Below are 20,360 nucleotides of genomic sequence, written 5' to 3'. Positions count from 1 at the left end.
CATTGTTTACATATCCTGCACTCCCATTGAATCGAGAATAGATCAACAGAATTTTGGAAAAGTGGCGAATGTCGTAGTGTTTTAAATATTGTAGCTGTTTTTCATAGTTTGAACTGAAACTCGCACTCGCCTAATAGCTACTGTGTAATTATATTCCATCTTTTGGAAATTACAAAAAGACAGCGCCGGGGGGCGCTGCGAGTCTCTGGACAAGACTCTCTCCCCTTCCCGTCTATAATGGCGGATTTGAAAGGTGATCTGCCAATACCATGCGCAAAAACCAATTGGGTTTATACGACCTCAACCCTGTCACTCCGTTGTTTCAGCTGAGGTAATTAGATGGTCTCAAATATAGGTAGACTTTTAAGATGTAAGCTATCCGTTACTTTTTAAAAGAGTTAGGCCATTTTGGAATAAACGGCAAGCAAATAACGATCTAACATATGAAAGCTGACACACAACATTTTATGTTACTAGCTAGGTAATTATTTTCAGAACACATTACATTGAGTAATAAACACGTGTGTGCGCGAAAACAGTCACATTTGTCATGCAACAGTTTTGCGACATTGAAACTTGCTGAAACGTCACGCAGCAGACTGTGCTTCACCCAATGAGGAGTCAGAGAGTGTTGATCTGGCCAAAACTGTTATGGGTTCATGGCAGAGTGAAAACAAGACGAGGAGAAAACTGTGTGCTACTTTTAGGTCAAAGTTTCTTTTCGGAAACTTCTGAATCTAGCTATACGTAAAATTTAACAGCCGAAGCAACCACTTTTTAAAAGAAGCGTTAAGATATTTACTTGGGTAAGTGAAAATCGGCTAGTGACTGTCTGGTTTTGCCTGTGGATGGTGGAGTGGATGGGCTGATTTTCGTCATCAAAGCTAAGGAGCAGGCGATGTTTTGCGTCGCGAGCAGTCGGCATGTCTTGTGCCCCGAGACAGAAACGTCGATGTGCTGCTTTGTGGCATTTCGGTTTGTTTATAATGTGTTTACGATTTGCGTTGTGTTTTGGTTGTCGTTGGCTTTGAAGGGCTGGATGTATTGAATGTCCCGCAACGTCAACACAATTACAAACCCTAGCTAACAAGCATGGACATATTTTACGTGTAACCATTTGTTAAACGTTGGTGAGGTTGGTAACGTGGTTGTTCTTAATTCCATTGTTACGTTTTGAAAACATATCAGGGGAATAGTAATGCTACCTTCAATAATCCGTTTTCAGAAAATTACCGGACTAATCTGTATTATTGGCTGTTGAAATTGCAACACGTCTCGTGAGATCCTTTCCTGTAGACTGTTTACACCCCCCATCTGTCAATTTGAAACTCATTAGTTTTCTTATCTTATTTAGCCATTAGTCAGAGTCATATTGTCATTCCCTACTGTTTCCTTACGTATTATTGTTAGTTGCTCTTATCACGTATCATGAGTCATAGTCGTTCTTCACAGACAAAAATAACCAGGCATATGCATAGGAATAAACAGTGGCTACATTAAATAGATTAAAATGGCTTTGTAGTTGGTGGAAATTTGGGGAATAGATGCACGTGCCCGAAAGTTAAATTATGCGTTCCTTTGCCGTGTTGGCCTATATTTGAAAGCCCCTTGACCACGGACAGCTGGAAGAAACCATAACTAATTCCACGCTTGGGGACCGGTTGCTTACTGTTGAATAGGCTACTCCTTTGGAGTGAGCTGTGAAGCTGCTTCAGAAGGAGTGCGATGGCTCAAGCGGTCCTTTGTTGTAAAACGTTGCCTTTTTATGGCAAAATCACACTTGGCTGCTGAAAATGGCGGTTGTGCTCATAGAGGGCACAAGGTCGGTTCTGGCTGGGGCAGGTTGTGTCTGCACTCTGCACGTGCCTGTTTTGTGTTTACAGAACCACCAGTCTCTGTTGCCGTATGGACAACAGGTTCAAAGCCTCAAACCAGTGCATGTTTGATTGAAAGCCTTAAAGCAGCCATGGACCAGGGGATCACTGACAGAGAGACTGACATGCCCTTTTCACAGAAAGGGACGGGCTCATTTTTTCACTTTTTTCGTTCTGTCAAATAGCCTAGTAGGCTATGTTCAACATTCCTGTAGTCTCTTAGCAGCGGTATCGTGCAGCTGCAATGTTACATGCCTTGTATGGTCCAGCAGCAAACGTTGTATACACAGTAATATAGTCTGGTCCAAGGGTTTTGTACAAACTAGTCTTTTTGTTTTAGGTGAAACATGGTTATTATTTTCAACGTGTGTGTACCAGATTTCTCCAGCAGGGGTCAGCATCAGTTGCTCTGATGTACTGTACGCTGGTGGACGGAACGAAAAGGCTGTTTTTGATTTAGGTTATTCCGTTTATTCAGTCTTGCTGTCCAGATGTAACCTAGCCTAAATTCTTGCACTGCAGCCCCTCCTCCCCACACACACTTTCCCCCTTGACTAGGCTACTGTCTTGTCCCCAAATCTCTCTGCTGAAACTGTGCCACTGGTGTAGATGTTATCCAGGCTAATCTGTTTCATGTTATTACATTAGTCTGCCTGTGGAAAGTGTTGTTGTATGTGATTCACTAGGTAGCTGAATCATTAAAATGCGCTTTCCTGCTCCAGGGTAAGAAATGTCCACATACTTTAATCTCTGATGGTTACCATTTGATTCAGTTTTTTCATCTATGTCCTGGAATCAGAGGTTACGTTGTAGAGAATTTAAAAATGAGCTCCCAGAGCAGCAGGGGCTATTCATCCCTGTTATTAAGAAGCGGCTGCCTTTTGAAACTGGTTCAGGATGTGACTTGGCACATGATTAGTCTGCTGATGGTTATATCCAGTCTTTGAATGTTACATCTGCATACGCACACTTCAAGAATGAATCAGCAGTAATGTCATACCACCGGGAAGCATGTGCTATATTCTGGAAGAACTCTGCGTGTTTGTGTGTGTGTCTGTGGGGGGGGGTGGGGAGTCATTCATTAAACAGTGGAATCCTCAGAGGTGTAGGCCTTCCTCTCTGTGTACTCGTTTTATTTTTGGAAAAATGGAAAGCTGTTCATCCTTTTTGGGAGGAAAAAAGATGTCAACATTGCACCTTTCAGGTGTTACTGCTTTATGTAAAACGTTCATGGTGTTTGAAGGGATGGGCACAGGACTTTCTGAGGATTGACATTTATAATTACCAAAGCCAAAGGCCAAATAAACTCCAATTAAAAACAAAGTATAGGCAGTATGTTGTGCTGTTGTCACAATGGCTAATTTGGTTTCCCGCTATGGCAGCAGTATCGACGCTTGCCCCTGGAGAGCCGCAGGGTGGAGAGTTTTTTTCCCCACTCTAATTCAGCACTTAATTGATCAATTAAAGCAGTCGATTGCAGTTAACTTATCTCACCTGGTTTTACGGGTCTGAACCGATTGCTGATTTTAAGGGGGAAAATAAAGATTAGCCACTCTGCAGCTCTCCAGGGACAGGAGCAAAAACCACCGATCTGCAGTGGCTTAAGTTCTTCAAGCTTCAACTGAACGGGGCCGCAGACGTAATGAAAATTTAACGAGCTGTTTGTTTAATTAATTTTTAACTTCAGCTTGGAAGTGGTGCCAGAAACAGAACCCGGTTTATCAGTGCTGGGGTTTGAGTTCAGAGGTCAAGCCTCATGCGGTTCGGATCGTACAGTAGGCCCCTAAGTGGTCATGCCACCATTTTGGGTCATCTTCAGAATCCTTCCTTTGTCAGCATGAGCATTTACAGTTTAGCCATTTAGCGGATGCTTGTAGCTAAAGCCACTTACAAAAGTGCATTTCGCATGGTAAGCCAATAGCATAAGAGCTACAGGTGGGTCCAGTCATATTCATGTGCGTGTCACCGTCAAGGCACTTGGCTCAAGTCCTGAGTTTTTATGCATTTGTTTATTTTTTGATTGAAATACAATTGAACCTTTGACCCCTAAGTGGTGAACCAGCCAATACCTGTCTTATTAAACCTGAAATAGGCTGTCTGTAATCCACATGAGTGAAAGGAAAAATTCAAAGAGCTAGTTCTTTTTAAAGCAGATTTAAAATAGTAATTTACCATTTATTTGCATAGTATACCATTTAATTTGCATTGAGAAGGCCAAAAAGAATTTGGACATTGACCCCAGGAAAAGGGTGAAGCGCAGCCAACGTTTAGGAAGAAATGTTGAGGTGCATTTTGAGTTTAGGGACGTCTGCAGAAGACAGGCAGCGAGGCCTTCCAGACTGATTGGGCGAGGCCGCTCCTCCGTCGGATGGTGTGGCGGTTCGATCATTGCCTGAAGATAGCAAGGGGCCGTTCCATTCACAACTTGGTATGCCAGTGTGAGAGATTCCAGCTGAACACGCGCTGCCACCAGAAGCCAGCGAAGAGCGTGCGAAAGCGGCGTGACACGTGCAGGTTTTGGCAAGTTGAAGACCCGGGCTGGCAGCGGCATTCCGGACCAGGTGCAGCGGCATAGTGGCACAGGCTGGCAGGCTGGTAGGCCGGTTACAGTAGACATTACAGCAGCCCACTCAAGGGCACAGCCTGAGACTGCCCATCTCCCCAAGGGGTGAGAGAAGGATCGGGGGTCCACACTGTTGAACGCGGCAGACAAGTGGAAGAGGATGAGGACGGAGCCGGGTGACTGTGCTTTCGCTGAGTCAGGCTTGACTGTGGGGGGGAGCGGTTTCGGTACTTGAAACCCAGTTGGTTTGCCTTGAGGAAGTTAATCTCTTTGGTGATGGAGAGACATGGATACTTAGGACACGGACAGGCAAGGAGTCCGTAAACAGGGCAGCAACACGATGACGCTTCTGTGTTGTGTAATCGGCGCATCCGTCCCTGGGGCAAAAGTGCTGAAACTTTTCCTCCTCGTATTTAGGAGGGTTATTCTCTCCTGGGGACTTGCGCTTCCTAAGTTTGGAGGATGAGCGCACACCTTGGCTCGGGCAGCTGTGGTGCCGTGACACGGAGGCAGCATGTGGCCTCCCCCCCCCAGTGGGGTGCATGTGTGGCATGCTTTCAAGTGGGTGGGGCCTGGGGGTCACGTGGTCTCCACACAGCCCTCTGTCTGAGCTCCCCTCCCAGTCTACACATACCGAACCAGCCGGCCCTCCCGCTTCATGCCAAGTTATTATTTTGTCTGCTATTCTCGGTCCGGGGTGGTAAACAGAAGCCTCATAATCACCCCGGTTGCTTAATACCCTCGCAGGTATTTAGGGAGGGGAGTAGGGTTTCCTCACGCTCTGTGCTCTCTAAAACTGCATCGGCTCATTTATGATTTCTGCTGTCAGGTTTGACTTTGTGGCTGTTTGTGTTTCTCTTTTGCTTCTAAGATTGGCTATTTTGCACACAAAGTTCTTCATTTACAAACACAAGCACACAGTACAAATGCATTCAAGTGTTAGCCTACATCTCTGCAGTGAACAGGCAAATTCGCATATTCAGCTTGGGTCTAGCTGAATGTCAGGCCTGCTGCATTGTAGGAAATTTGTAAGCAGCTGCAGACATTTTGTCCATTCATTCAATCACCAATACTTGATAAAAATCGACATTTGAACCTCATAGGTTGGAGAATGATGATGAGGGATGAGTCTTTGCACCATTCCAGAAGGTTCTCTGTGGTACCCTTGAGCAAGGTGGAACAGAGTTCATGCAGAGGTGGCACAAAGCGTGACAGGTTATCACTATTTTTGCTTTACGCGGAGCTTTGAGTCACAGGGACGTTCGCGTGATTGTACATCAGTGGATATCACTGGCATTAGTCTAGTCGTCCTCTGCGATGTGGAATTCAGGGCAGAGGGACTGCGGGGGCTGTGCAGATCTGTGGTATGACCTGGCCGGAGATCAGGCCCATTAGCATTTGATGTGAGGTCACTTTCTCAAACCACTAGCACTCTGATCCGGTTTAGCAAGTTACTGATTTGCCCTCTACATAAAAAGATACCAAAATCTGATTAGAAGGAATTTGTGAGAATGCAAGTTATTTTCCCTAATACAGTGTTTATATTATCCCGGATATGCAAGTTCCAAACATACTTCGAATAGCATCCGTGATTGGCAAAGCGGACTGTTATTTGACATTTTACTGGCTGTTTTTTCTCGACAGTCCCTGAGGATTAGGGGTCAAGATTTACCTCATGTAAAACTAGACGTTTGGTTGCATTAGGCCTATAAAGCAGGCAGCCACCCTAGGCTACTGCTAGCCTTTTCCCAGCTCAGCTTGTATCAGAAGCCTGAGAACAGGACGGGGAACTGCGATTATTGCCCTTATCGTACCCTATAACCTGAAGCCGTAAAGTGCAGTGTCCAGGGTGGTCCCCTTTCGAGTAGCCAGTAATACTGGCTTCCACCTTATAAAAGGGTCTTAACGAGCTTGCGTGTGCGGCCCGGGCTCCGTTTGATCTCCGTAGGGCCGCTGAGCCTCGCCTCGTGAGATCCCGGTGCGGAATGCGCTCCAGGCCCCTCGCCGTCTCGCCGGTCTTCCCGTCCCTCGCAGCCGAGCGCTCCGGGCCTGTCCGTCCGTTACGAGATCCTCGATCCCCCTGAGATTTCGAGCGAAGGGGTCGAGCTGCGCGCAGGCTAGCCTAAAACCACCTGGAAATTTAGGATATTTTCAGCGGACCTGTTTTCGTCCCAGGCAAAGTTTGAAAAAGACCGGGCGAGTAAAACGAACGGTCGGGAAAATTAGGCAGTGCGAGCTCGGCTGGTCTTCCTGTCTGATCCATATGCACAAGAGCAGCCAAGCTTAGTGGTGATCCCCTCCTCCTCCCGACACCTGCAAAACAGACACCGTTTTAACTGAAGCAAACGTATCTGCACTGCTTCAACCTGATAGTACTGCATTAAGAGGACATCCCTCTTGTAACACTCAGTGATGCACACTTGTGGTCCCCCGTGGCCTGGAGAGTTGAGGTCGCCGTGAGTGCTGGACTGATAGGTGATGCTGGAAGAAGGTCAAAGGTCAGCATTAAATGGAGCTTCCTCTGAGGCCGTGTTTGAGGGGAGCCATATTTTTAGAAGAGGAATGTGTCAAAGCTCTTTTGTTGAAGGCTACAGTCTGCATTCATATACTGCCAAAATAAACCCTAAATATTTGACTTGTTTTGGTCCCGACTTAATGTTGTGGTTATTGTTTTACGCTGACACTTCCTAAAAATGTTGCATTCTAGTTTCAGTCGCAACTTGCTTACTTTGTCCATGACCTCTTTTTTTTATTCTAGGATTGTTTTTATTCTAGTGGGCCAAATTTTGATGAATAGGCTCGGTTGTTTGCTGGGAAATCTGTGTTTAGTCCTTACCTCTAATGACGAAAAGCAGTGCGTTGCACATGCTGGAGAAGTCATTTGGGATGGCTTATTCCTGTACGTGGGGGAGGGAGGAGGTGGTTGATGTAATCCTCACAGTGTGAGTTAGGAGGGCATGAGGTGTACAGCCGCCCCCACCCCCGCTCTCTGAAAATGGACACAGCCAGAGTATTTATAGCCTTGGAGCAGAGCACGGCTCACTTTCTTAAACACGTACCAGGAACTGCTCACAGTCACCACAGTTTGGCTCGCACCTTCTAGAACATACCGACTTTCTTCCGTCGCACTCCGTCTTTCTTTCTTCAGTTCCCAAAAGGGCTTTTTGCAGGTAATTATCAACCTTTTCTCAGCATGTCTGAACTTTCTGGATGTGGAGTTTTCGGAGTTTCAGGGATTTGTCTTTAGTTAAAACTTATTGGTCTCTACTAATCCAAGTGTATAAATTTGTTAGTCTTTGTAGAATGTATGAGCGGTAGTAGTCCTTTGTACACCTTTATAGGTATGAAAATACTTTATTGGAGTACTGTAGACTGCCATGGCATACATTATTTTGGTTCTGCATGGTGTGCTTACAGCAGTGATACCATGAACTGAAACTTGTTTAAATGAGTTTGTTGTGGTGGTCCTGAAATGGTGTTTAGAGTATCTTCTTGGGAATGGATCCGCTTATTGGGTTTTATAGAAAATGTATTGTAAAAATGTATGTGGTTTGTGGTAATCATAATGATGACTTTGTCTCTGTGTAGATGGTCACAGCCTTTTGATTCCCGAGAGAGAGAGAGAGAGCAAGAGCGCCGCCCCGATGGAGAAGCCCGCCATACAGACGCAGCCCTCCACGCTGCCTTTCTTCGACACCTCCCACGCCTTCAACCTCCTTCGCGGGATCCACGAGCTCCGCGCCGAGCGCAAGTTCTTCGACGTGACGCTCTGCGCCGAGGGCCGGGAGTTCCACTGCCACCGCACGGTCCTGGCGGCCGCCAGCACCTACTTCCGCGCCATGTTCGCGGGCACCCTGCGCGAGAGCGCCATGGACCGCGTGGTGCTCCACGAGGTGTCGGCCGAGCTGCTGGGCCTGCTGGTGGACTTCTGCTACACGGGCCGCGTGACCGTCACCCACGACAACGTGGACCTGCTGCTCAAGACGGCCGACCTCTTCCAGTTCCCCTCCGTCAAGGAGGCCTGCTGCGCCTTCCTGGAGCAGCGCCTGGACGTCTCCAACTGCCTGGAGATCCAGGACTTCGCCGAGGCCTACGCCTGCCGGGACCTGGCGGCCAGCGCCCGCCGCTTCGTGCTAAAGAACATCGTGGAGCTGGCCAAGGGCAAGGACTTTGAGCGGCTGCCCTGGAAGCGCCTGCTGGAGTTCGTGTCGGACGACGGGCTGGCGGTGGACAAGGAGGAGACGGCCTACCAGATCGCCGCGCGCTGGGTGAAGGCGGACCCGCAGCGGCGGCTGCACTACTGGCCCGAGCTGCTGCAGCAGGTGCGCCTGCCGTTCGTGCGCCGCTTCTTCCTGCTGGCGCACGTGGAGAGCGACCCGCTGGTCTACCTGTCGCCGGCCTGCCTGCGGCTGGTCAGCGAGGCCCGCGCCTTCCAGTCCTGCGAGTACGACCGCCACGACCGGCCCTGCCAGCGCATGAGGCCCCGCCCCTCCACCGGCCTGGCCGAGATCCTGGTGGTGGTGGGCGGGTGCGACCAGGACTGCGACGAGCTGGTGACCGTGGACTGCTACAACCCCCAGACGGGACAGTGGCGCTACCTGGCCGAGTTCCCCGACCACCTGGGTGGCGGGTACAGCATTGCCGCGCTAGGCAATGACATGTATGTCACAGGTAAGCACTGGAAGGGGGGGGACTTTTTATGCATCAGTATGGAAGGCCTTGCAAGACATGAAACAACAATCAGCACAACAATGTCTGAACATTTTCAGGATTTCATACAGAGTTTTGCTCTTGATTGTTTAATTAGGCTTGTTATTTACTTGACCAACAAATGCAGATTGTGCAAGTATACTTGGTGAAAACATGTTGCTGTTGTCTTATATAGGAGTCGACCAGCATTAATGCATACAGCTGTTTAAGAAAATTAAGTTACAGTACCTTTAGTTAATGAAGTATACCCAATTAATAATTAGGAATGCAAATCAACATAGGCCTATATACCGACCATCCAGGTGTGGAGTCGTAACTCGTAAGTGAACTTGGAGGGGGTAAATTTTTATCCATCAGTCCAGAAGTATTTTTAAGGCATTTAAATGGGATGTTGACCACAGTTTCCTTAGTGCAATAAATGGTGTAGTTTTCAACCATTCATACCACCCCCTTAAGTGAAGGTGCAATAATAATTGGAGAATACTGGGTAATTGACAGACAGAGCGAATCATTTGTTTTCTCCATATTTCGGACGTTACTGTCACACTGTTTATGACTTGGTTTAGTCTTGTTTTGTTTAGGCTTATTGAACTGCAGCCTCCAGTTAATCCTTTCAAACTGGAGGTTTTATCCATGCGTGACAGCATTGTTTGCGGTGGGGATTTATACATGGATAGATCATACTTAATGTCAGGACCTACATACCTCACCTCACCAGTCAACCTGTCATTATCTGTGTGGCGTATGCAGACAGTCATTGCTATCCACGCGCTTTTAAATTCTTGGGAAGGTACGCAATGTCTATGTGGACGTGGTGTGCAACCTTAGTATATGCCGCTCAACACCGCTCCAGATATTTACCAGTACTTCGCAGATGTATGAAACAGCCCTAAGAAATTACTTTTGTCGTCTTTAGTAGAAAGTCACCCAGTTAAACACTCAACGCAACTGTTATAGTCTACACGTCAGTGTCACAGCATGTTTCTTCGTGTGGCAGGGCCTCCTGTTTTCCCAGTTATGAAATAGCGCTTTTATTAAATTTCGCTGAGTGAGGTACAGGAAACCACCTCCGGGGGAGGGGGCGCGTTGGGAGGGAAACATTTTGGAGCCGCCCTTATGACATGGAGCTTCCCAGGTGCACACAGAATGAAACCCCGTGGTGGTGTCAGTATAAATCTGGATGACTGGAATACCAGGTTCAGTAGGTATTCCAGGGATGGGATTTTTTTCCCTGACTTTTGTCCTGCTTAATCAGGAAATACTGATTTCTTGCTGTAAATGATGTGTGTGGTTATGGCATCCAGTTGCCGTGTGGTTGAGACATCCAGTTCAGCCTCTTCCGTGTTTGGGCTCTGTTCTGAAGCAAAGGGATTATTTTTTTTATTGCAGAGGAAGCCTGGGTCTCGAAAAGGGAAAACAAATAGTTGGCAGGCGCCGACAGCAGCACTATTGCTGGCTCGTTAAGAGCACACCGAGCTGGTGGTCTCCTGTTACAGAGGCTACACGGAGATGTTTGGGAAAAGGTTACCCGCTTACTGACAACCACTGGCCTAGCCAGACTTTTAAAATTATATGGCCAATTTGACCAGTAGATGGCCACAAATATGGGCGCTTAAATATAATTAGACTGGTTTTTCAATATAACATTTATGTCCGTTTTGAACGGACATTTAGGCTGGCAATATGAAAAACTGACTGACTGGCCGCCTTGGCCAAAGCGTGCGTACGCGCAGTTGACAACAGCTTGATTTAGTACCTGGCTTAGTACAAAGCTCAACTTTGTCAAGCTGTCCACCGCAACTCCGGAGAATGCAAACAGAACAAAAAAAAGTATCTGAACACTTGGGCTGTCACGCTCACCATGTATGCCGTCTGAGTTTGTCTGTGTACCTTCTAAAATTTGCGTTCTCTTCCGCGTATGTCTCGCAACCTTCTTAATAAAAGCATACACTTTGAACTTAGCTGACTGGTCCAGCTGGTTGGAGAGAAGGGAAGGTATGGCAGTTCTGAACATGAGCCAATGTTTTTCTGAAAATAAAAGTAGTCTCTTAATCTTTTTTACGATGGTACAATTACAGCTAATGTTGACTTAGAAGAGACAGGCCGTACAGATGCAGTGTACAGGACGTTTTCGGTTGTACAATTTCAAAACATTCGGATTCTTAAGTCAACTTGTTTAGATATTGTGGCGGCGAGATAACCATTTTTGCTTTCTCCTTTATTGGAAAAACAAGTGATGAAATGTGTGCGCATTTGCGCACGACTCCTCTGTCAAAGCAGGTATTTGGTACATAGACACCCCTGTATGGTATTCCCTGTGACCCGACAAAGTGCTTGTCTTCATTGCTGAACCTAATGGTGCACGGTTAACACGGTGTAATAATAGGCTGCTGCCTATCATAAAGTGACTTTATTTTAGCTTAATGTTTGCGCCTAGACCGATTAATATTTTTTTGTTTTATATTAATGGAATTAATTTATTTTACAACAGTTTAAGGCAGAGGGTTTCAATACAGGGCAGAAACTGTGGATGTAGGCCTATGTGCTTAAGTCGTAATCTAATGAATTGTAGCTAGAACACAGTATAGGAGCACCACGTAGGCTACTCGTTCCATTTGTAATTGCATAGAAGACGATTACGAGAAACTGGTACGGATAGGCCACTGGTAATTGTGTAGTACTTGTTTTTGCACCCCCTGCTATAGCCTTACCCCCCCCCCATAATTGTGATGACAGCCCTATTGAACACTGCCAACAATAGAGCAGACCCATGCCAAATCTACGGAATGGCAAACTGCCGGTATGAAGGCTATCCTCGTCCTTGTGCCGTAACAAAATGACATCCAGATGTCACCCACGATGAAGTAGGGACAGCTGACCGGGATAGAAGCTCACGAACGCGCGTTTCGCTGCGGTCGTAATGCAGAAATGCACAAGGACATCTTCACAGGACACACGACCGTACACTGCTTCGCTTCATAATGAAAACTTGAGATTGGAAACACTTCATGTTTCTCCCACGATTTTTTTGTTTTGTGTTTCCTGTAAGAGTTGTCGTATTTGCAACTAAATGTTGCTGCGCGCACGCGTAGCTGATTCTTGGAACTTCACTCGAGCCGATTCACCGATGTTTCCAACCTCCTTCACCCGTACCATAAAGCCAGTACGCGTATGCGTTTACCGCTCACTACGGATGCGTTGGGGTAGCAAACAACACCGCAGGAGACTCCCATAACGCCCTCTGAAACAGCTAACGACGGCCGAAGACGTTATACATTACAAGCGGACTTAAAAGCGAAAATGAGCGCAACCATTTAAGCACGTTTCATGTCTAAATATGAGGAATATGGCAAAGGCTAAATGTTCTGGCATATTGAACATTGTATAATACAGGGCACAGCTTTACGCGTTTGTTTCAAAGTTATTCTGGGCCAATGGGCCCATTTTCCTCGAAGCTTTAAGAAAAAATATATATATCAGCGGCGCCTCTATGTATGGGAAACTTCGAGTCTGTACTGTTTTGATGACTTATATTACATTGTCTTCACACCGCAGTTAAAAAAAAAAAATCAGAATGCGTTTCTGTATAACCAAAGTTTGAAAATGGTTAGGGTCAGGTTGAAATAGAGCTCAAGTCCAATAATGCTCAGATACAGAAACAGGAAAGTGAAAAACCGTGCATATCTTTACTGAACTTTATTTAGCCTAACCAGGGAGTCTAATTGAGGTTAAAATTTAAGACATCAAATATGCTTACTGTTCTGTTACTTCTGAGATCCTGTGGTCATTGGGGTGATATTTGATCTCTCAGTATTGCAGAGCAGGGTCAAATGACTGTTTTCAGGGATGGACTGGTATTTTAGATAGCCTATGTTTGGAATATGCATTTGTCTGTATGAACGTTCTGCGCTATATGGGTTAGTTGCCTCTTTTGGTTTTATATGGTTTTTATACACTGCAGTGCATAATTATTTGGACAGTGACCCAGTTTTTTAATTTTTCTATTTTGTATGCCAGCACACTAGAATTTTGAAAATAAATAATAAAATGAAGCACTGAAAGGTTTCAGACTGTCAGCTTTAATTTGAGGGCATTTGCATTGCATTTTTTTTTAGCAAACTCTAACCTGGCTGTTCTGTTATTGAGGCTTATCAGTGGTTTGCATCTTGTGGTGAACCTTCATAGGTTATGCTGGTGTAGTCTTCTTTATAGTAGTCTTTTACACATCTATCTGAGAATATTAAGCAAATCTCTTGAAAAGCAAGTATAGACTTTATTGAAAAAGTTGGTAAAAGAGCTTATGGGAGGCAATGCGGAGTCAATTTTGGCGTGAGCACAGTTTTATTTTGTGGGGATATCTAACCTTATGTCAGGTAGCCTATCTTGTCTCTGGAAAAAAAACTGCAAATTCATCACATTTGTCAGACGAAAGTGATTCCGTGTGAGTTTTAAGGAGAAGGATTTATTATTCTGTCAACTATTGAGGATAAAAAGTGGGACGTGTCTTTGTTTTTGGAGATAAGTCTGGAAAAATATGCTTGCCTGGCAGTTTTGATACATTGATTGTAATTGAAGAGGTTCTCTTGAAATTGAAGTCAATTTGTAGTTTTGTTTTCTACCTTTAACGTTCTGCTCTTCGACACGTTCTTTTAAGAACTGCCATCTCCTCATTTTCCCAGCAGGACCTAGGCCTAGTTTATTCAGGTTTTTCAGCCTCACAATGCTCTGCTGTTCTGGGTTTGATACTTATTTGGTCCTCGTGATGAAAGACAACAGCAACAGACTCCAAATGCTAATTCCCCACCTAAAATAAACTATAGACCTTTTGTCAGCTTTTTTTGTGCATGAGCTTATAAAGCAAACACACACTGCTGGCCAAGAAACAAGTGAGCAGCCAATTGTCCAATTACATTTGCTCCCCTGAAATGTGGGGACTGTGTATAAAAAGTTCCTGCATGGATCGCCCAATATGGATGTGAATGCCCTCAAAAGCTGGCAGCCTGCACTTTAACCTCATAGTCATTACTTTATTTCAGATCCAATGTGCTGGAGTACAGAACCAAAGCAACCACAAAAAGAAATGTCACTGTCCGAATACTTACGCACTGCACTGAATGTTATACATTCTTAGGTGCATTTGTGCTCATTCCTGACTTTACAAAACTGTGACACTGACAAAAAACGTCTGTAACCTTTATTTAGCCAAATTTGCTTCATAAGTTTTGTAATTATGTTGAGGTTACGACCTTTTTTGTAAGAGAGATGTGTAAAATACATAAAATATCGCGTTTATAAATGCATTTACTGTTCAGAGAAAGAGAGAGTGAGAGAAAGAGAGAGGGAGTAAGGAACCAGCACAGCTCCTGATATGTTGCAATCGTTAGTGTGAAATTTGCTCTCTCCGCGCGGGAGAGGAACAGCAGCCAGGAGGTCTAATTACTGCTCCAGAGCACTGCGACACTGAGGAAGTGAGGCGGCAGCAGCTGGTCGGGCGCCTGTTTCTCCCTCCCTCCCTCCCTCCCTCCCTCCCTCCCTCCGTCCCTCGGTCTCGGGTCGCCTGCCGTCCCACCGCTGAAGGGTTCCCCCTCTCGGCCTCGTCTCGTCTCTTCTCCGCACCGGGCAGCCTGGGCCCCCCGCTGGCGGAACGAGCTCACTGCAACAGTTGGGACAGCTGAGTCACAGTCCATCTTCTGCCACAGAAGGAAAACTCAACCTGCTCAAACTGCATCTTGTTCCACAAGCCCTTAACTTTCAGCATTTATTCTGCGATGAATTCTCTTACGTCTACATTTATTTAACGCCCTCACATACATTTTCCACTTGAAGCACTCTATCCTCAGTCTCCTCCTCTTGTACTGGTTATGTAATGACTCCTACCGTCAGTTGTGTCACTGGTATACATCGGTATTGTCTCTGCTCTTTGCCTAAACATTTGTGGAGCTCTTTTGTAAATGGCTGTGACTAGGAGTGTCTGCTGAATGCTAAACCCTTTAAAGAGTAGGTTTTTTTTGCGGAATGTCTTTCAAAATTCTAAGACAGTGTTCTAGAACATTCCTTTCAGTTACCAGTAGTGATTGTTACATCAGCCTTATGTTCAGTTAAGATCATTCTAATGGCACATTTGTGATGTCACACCTTAAATGTTTAAATGTGTTTTAATGTGCTCGGCAGGCGGCTCGGACGGCTCGCGGCTCTACGACGGCGTGTGGCGCTACAACTCCAGCGTGAACGAGTGGACCGAGGTGTCGCCCATGCTGAAGGCGCGGGAGTACCACAGCACCTGCGTGCTGAAGGGCCAGCTCTACGTGGTGGCCACGGATAGCACCGAGCGCTACGACCACACCCTGGACTGCTGGGAGCCGCTGCCGCCCATGCTCCACCCCATGGACAACTGCTCCACCACCACCTGCCGGGGTTACCTGTACGCCATCGGCTCCCTGACCGGCGAGGACACCATGGTCATCCAGAGCTACGACCCCGGGGCCGGCCGCTGGGCCCTGGTCAACTGCGGCCAGCTGCCCCCCTGGTCCTTCGCCCCCAAGACCGTCACCCTCAATGGCCTCATTTACTTTGTCAGGTAAGGGAGAGCCTCATGGTGCCTGGCTTACACTTGTATGCTGCACCATTCTGCTGTGCCTCTCTGCTACTCCTCCCTGCTATAGTTCTGTGCTACACTGCTTTGCTACACCTCTCTCCTATACTTCCCTGCTACACCTCTCTGCTATAGTTCTCTGCTACACCGCTCAGCTATACCTCTGTACGATTTTGCTCTGCTACACATCTCTGCTATACTTCTCTGCTATACCACTCTGCTATACTTCTCGGCTATGGCTCTGTGCTGTACTGCTCTGCTATACCGCTCTGCTACATCCCGCTGTTCTCTGCCATTCGTCTCTACTATAAGTCTGGCGAGAGCAGTGCAATTCAGGGCGAAAAAGAGGTGGTGTGTGTGAAATGTATCACACTTCTGTGAACCATGCTGTGATAATCTGAGCAGTGTCTAAACTGGCACGCCCCTGGCGTGGGCTATCTCCACCATATGACTTCACAGCTGTGGAGAGCCAACTGTCTAGGGTTCATGACCATGTAAGGATCAATGCCTGAAAGGACGGAGTGTAGGACGGAGTGTAGCACAGTGGGTAAGGAACTGGGCTTGTAACCGAAAGGTCGCAGGTTCGATTCCTGGGTAAGGACCCTGCCGTTGTACCCTTGAGCAAGGTACTTAACCTGCATTGCTTCAGTATATATCCAGCTGTATAAATGGATACAATGTAAAATGCTATGTAAAAAGTTGTGTAAGTCGCTCTGGATAAGAGCGTCTGCTAAATGCCTGTAATGTAATGTAATGTAATGAAAGGCTTTTCTCTGAGAAACGCCTTCAGTGATCGGGCACCGTTTTGTACCCCAAGACGCCGTTCCTTCAAAATGAATATTTTGCGAGAGGGCACGGAGGGGAAGAAACACTTAAATCCAGTTCACTTCCAAAAGCCCTCAGCCAATGAGAGGGTTTTAGAATGTTTTCAGAAGAGATTCTCTTCAGTGTGGACTGCCTAGTTTAAGAACGCACCTGCTGCAGCAGTTGCTCTGGTCTCTGAGAGTTTGGGGGGCTGGTTGCCTATACATACACTGAAGCCTATGACTACTTTAGACCAGTCTGAAATGGTTTTATCCGAGATGCAGATCTTTTTGCAAAACTCTAGGTTTTCAATTATATTTAGACCATTTAGATTTCAGTTTTTTTTTTTTTTTTTTTTACTTGAGTGGCACATCGCCCTGCCCTAAGTTTGGGGGGACTTATCATCATTCAAAAGGCGGGGTACATTCCTTGTGTTAGTAACTGCCCATGAGTTTAGTTTTTTTTGTCTTTTCAAACCTGGGTTCAAAATTCCATCCTGCCATTCTAGAATTTGACACTATATAGCCACAAGTTTCTGCTTGCATTTACATAAGCCATATCTGCACAGATCAGCTGACTAGCTTAAACTGGTGTTCTTAAATCACTATACAGGGATTTTTTGTTCCTGTAATAAACTTTATCAGGAGTTGTGAGGATGTGCTGAGTTATACAGGGTCTGCGCAGATCTTGCCAACATGAACACAACCTCCATCTCCACCTCCCTGCCCTCTTTGCCATTAAAGCAAGGGGACCACACCTTAAGTTTGACAATGTTCGATATGTGTGGTCAACTTGAGTACACATATTGAAAACAAATAGCTTACGATGAACAAAATTTAGCCTTTGATACCAGTGTTATTTATTCTTACACATAAATTTCCCCATGTAGTAGTTATAAGCCAGTCTGACAAACTCTAGCTTGCGTATCCCCGTGTATTCTTTGTAATGAATGGCGTTAGATGATTGGTTTTGCATTTTTGCAAGAGAGCTATAAAGGCCAGGGGGTGATATCTGGAGCTGCTCATTCTACTTGAATTTGCAGATACAATGAAGTCAGCTTGTTTGGCTATGAAACTCCTACAAATTTCCCCATGTATTTAGTAGTTAGTATAAAACTAGGTTGTATAGCCCTTATTTCCCCACAAGTCTTACCACAACAAAGTGTGGCCATTTTTTCTATACGTGCGATAGCACTCACCCTTTTTCAGCCTGCATGTGTCTGCATCTCTAATTTACGCTGCATCTCTAATTAACTGACACCAGAGTTAAAGACAGGAAGGACCTGCGACGCTGCAGTAACCGGAACATTCTCAGAACAATGCGCTGGTCTCGCGCTAGCCGCTCTGGCCGTTTTGATGCGAGCTGGGGCTCACAGTAAAACGGTCTGTGTTGCAGGGACGACTCAGCGGAGGTGGACGTCTTCAACCCCCTTAAAAACGAGTGGGACAAGATCAGCCCCATGAACCAGGTCAGTGGTCTGCATTTCAAGAATTCCCCGGAAACCGAGATGGAGGATTACAGGGTTTGAAATGAAAATAGTACTGTATGTCAAGCTTTAGAAATTTGAGGTCCCATATCACAGCATTGTTTTTTTATTGCATGCGTGTTCATTTTAAAATGTTTTTATGAAAGTAATTATAATTACAGGTGTTTCATCTGTTTCTGGCAAAAAGACCTGACAAAGACTATTTCCGTGTTTTTCAGTTTTTGAAAAAAAATCCAGAATCCTAGATGTAAAGTTATATAGGCTATAAAGACATAATGCCTGGTTTTAAGAAAGTGTTTTCCCATCAATTTTGTGTGCTTAGGAGTGCTGATTTTGGATCAGTTTTCTCTATCCATACCCTGACCATGTCCATTATGCACTAAGTGGAAAAACTGACCCTGGATCAGTGCTTTCTCTGAGACAGCTTATGAGCAGAGCTCCTGTTTTTGGTCTTCCCCGGCAGGTGCACGTGGGCGGCAGCGTGGCCGCCCTGGGGGGCCGGCTCTTCGTGTCCGGCGGCTACGACAACACGTACGAGCTGTCGGACGTGGTGGAGGCGTACGACCCGGCCACGCGCCGCTGGACGCACGCCGGGCGCCTGCCCCAGCCCACCTTCTGGCACGGCAGCGTCAGCATCTTCCGCCAGTTCATGCCGCTGGTGCCCAGCGCCTTCGAGCCGGCCGACGCCCCCGAGACCAACGCCATCCACCTGCACCGGCACCACCGCAACCTGGCCCTGCACAACCACAACCACAACCACAACCAGAACCACAACCGCGAGCTCAACCGCGACCTCGACCCCGCCCACTGAGCTCGGGCGCAGGCCGGTCGCCGCCGTCGCCGCCAGCGGTCGCGTTTGCCGTGACGACGCCGTGACGACGAGTACTCCGCACTTTACCAGTCAAAAACTCTAAAACATCTAAACTCCAAACCGGACACCAAATACAGCTAAAGCAGTTAGCTGAGCTTCACATTTTGATTCCTGCATCGATTGAGCGGGAAAGAGAGATAGTCCCGTGGGGGCTGAGAGGACATTTGGACGTTGATCAGCACCCGGTGCTGTACTGAGACAGTAGCGGGTGGGGAAACTGAACACAATGTTGTGCTGCTCGGGATTTGTGCAAACTCATTCGTTACCTGTAAGCTGAACTACGGTATCCCTGTAGATCATAGTGACCTCTTGTATATCATTGAGATGTCTTGGAAAAGGGGCAGGAACAAATACCTAAACACCATAAGTTTAGGTATTCATTAGACTGTATGGTATTTATTCAGTCTACTTCACAGTAGGTGTGTTTAGTCACTTGTTTCTGAATAGCTGTAAGAAACATGCATTAATCAGAAAACAAATATAATATTTGTAAGAATACATGTATTTGTAAGAATATGTGTGTAATCAATAGTCAACCCTTTACAATAGAGACATTCCAAAGGCCAAAACACATTGCCCCCATGCTGAAATCACAGATTGGGACACCCAAATGCGTCATCCAATCAAATAGGGATTTATTGAGTCCTAGCGCTGCGCTAGCCATCGAGCTAAATTCACGTGCACGTTTCTGTGCAGTGCAGTCTGTGCGCGGTCTTTGAGTCGCGTCATTTGCAGAGATCCCCTATGCTGTCGCCCATATGCGCCAGATGGCGAGGCCGGTCACGTCCGGTCTCCCCAGCGCTCCAGCTCCTCGTTCTCCCCCGACACGTCGCGAGACCCCGCCTCTGGGTCTGGCTTTGCCACGCCCACATCGTCAGCCTGCATGCGAAATCCGTCGCATCCTCCCGAGTTCTGGTCACTGGACGGACGCGGTCGGTTATTTTTATAGTAAATTAAAGAAGTTATTTATGTACATGTATTTATCTGTGTCGTGTTAAAGTGAGGATGAAGTTGACTGAAGGATGTTGGGGGAGATTGTTGTTTTTAGCCGCTGTTTTTTAAAGCAGTTAAAAACGGGACCCTTCCCTGATATTAACATGAAGTAACGGTGAAACTGAGTCTCCCATTGAGGAAGACACAAGGATCACTGCATGGATAACTGGAAGCTGCGATGTATTCTCAGATTTAATTTTGTATACGACGGTGTGTTTTGCAGGTAATATTAGTGAAATGTACAGTAAGCTGTAGAGGTCTAACCTGCGTGAGACATTATCTTTGCATTACTAGTGATTTTCTTTTTTTGTTCTTGTTTTTTTTTTTTTTCATAAAAAGTGTTTGTGATGTGGCCAAATCCATTTTTTTGCCATGCAAACCATCTGTGTTTGGGGCAAAAAAAAAGTGATGTTCTTTCAGTGCGATCTCTGAATAAAGCTGCGGGCAGACCTTTAGTTCTCTTCTCC

General features: G+C 46.2%; 1 protein-coding gene across 2 annotated transcripts; it reads left to right on the top strand.

The window, feature by feature from the left end:
* Window positions 1-516: 516 nt before the first annotated feature.
* On the top strand, window positions 517-20,348 carry klhl21 (kelch-like family member 21). Of its 2 annotated transcripts, none has more exons than XM_064299244.1 (5): window positions 517-806; window positions 8,026-9,108; window positions 15,319-15,724; window positions 17,939-18,011; window positions 18,493-20,348. In XM_064299244.1, the coding sequence occupies exons 2-5, from the start codon at window positions 8,082-8,084 to the stop codon at window positions 18,838-18,840; spliced, it is 1,854 nt and encodes a 617-aa protein (XP_064155314.1). In that variant the 5' UTR covers window positions 517-806; window positions 8,026-8,081; the 3' UTR covers window positions 18,841-20,348. The 2 variants fall into 2 exon arrangements, with proteins under 2 accessions (XP_064155314.1, XP_064155315.1); XM_064299245.1 differs by lacking the exon at window positions 517-806 and adding an exon at window positions 830-7,607.
* Window positions 20,349-20,360: the final 12 nt, after the last annotated feature.

Source organism: Anguilla rostrata, chromosome 11, assembly GCF_018555375.3.
Source record: "Anguilla rostrata isolate EN2019 chromosome 11, ASM1855537v3, whole genome shotgun sequence".
Classification (NCBI taxonomy): Eukaryota; Metazoa; Chordata; class Actinopteri; order Anguilliformes; family Anguillidae; genus Anguilla; species Anguilla rostrata.
Note: the sequence above shows the minus strand (reverse complement) of the source record. Positions and strands in the feature narration are given on the sequence as shown.

Coding starts and splice junctions, on each gene's coding strand:
- klhl21 (XM_064299244.1), top strand. CDS start 8,082: ATGGAGAAGCCCGCCATACAGACGCAGCCCTCCACGCTGCCTTTCTTC. Junction 9,109..15,318: donor CAATGACATGTATGTCACAG/GTAAGCACTGGA, acceptor TGTGCTCGGCAG/GCGGCTCGGACGGCTCGCGG. Junction 18,012..18,492: donor AGATCAGCCCCATGAACCAG/GTCAGTGGTCTG, acceptor CTTCCCCGGCAG/GTGCACGTGGGCGGCAGCGT.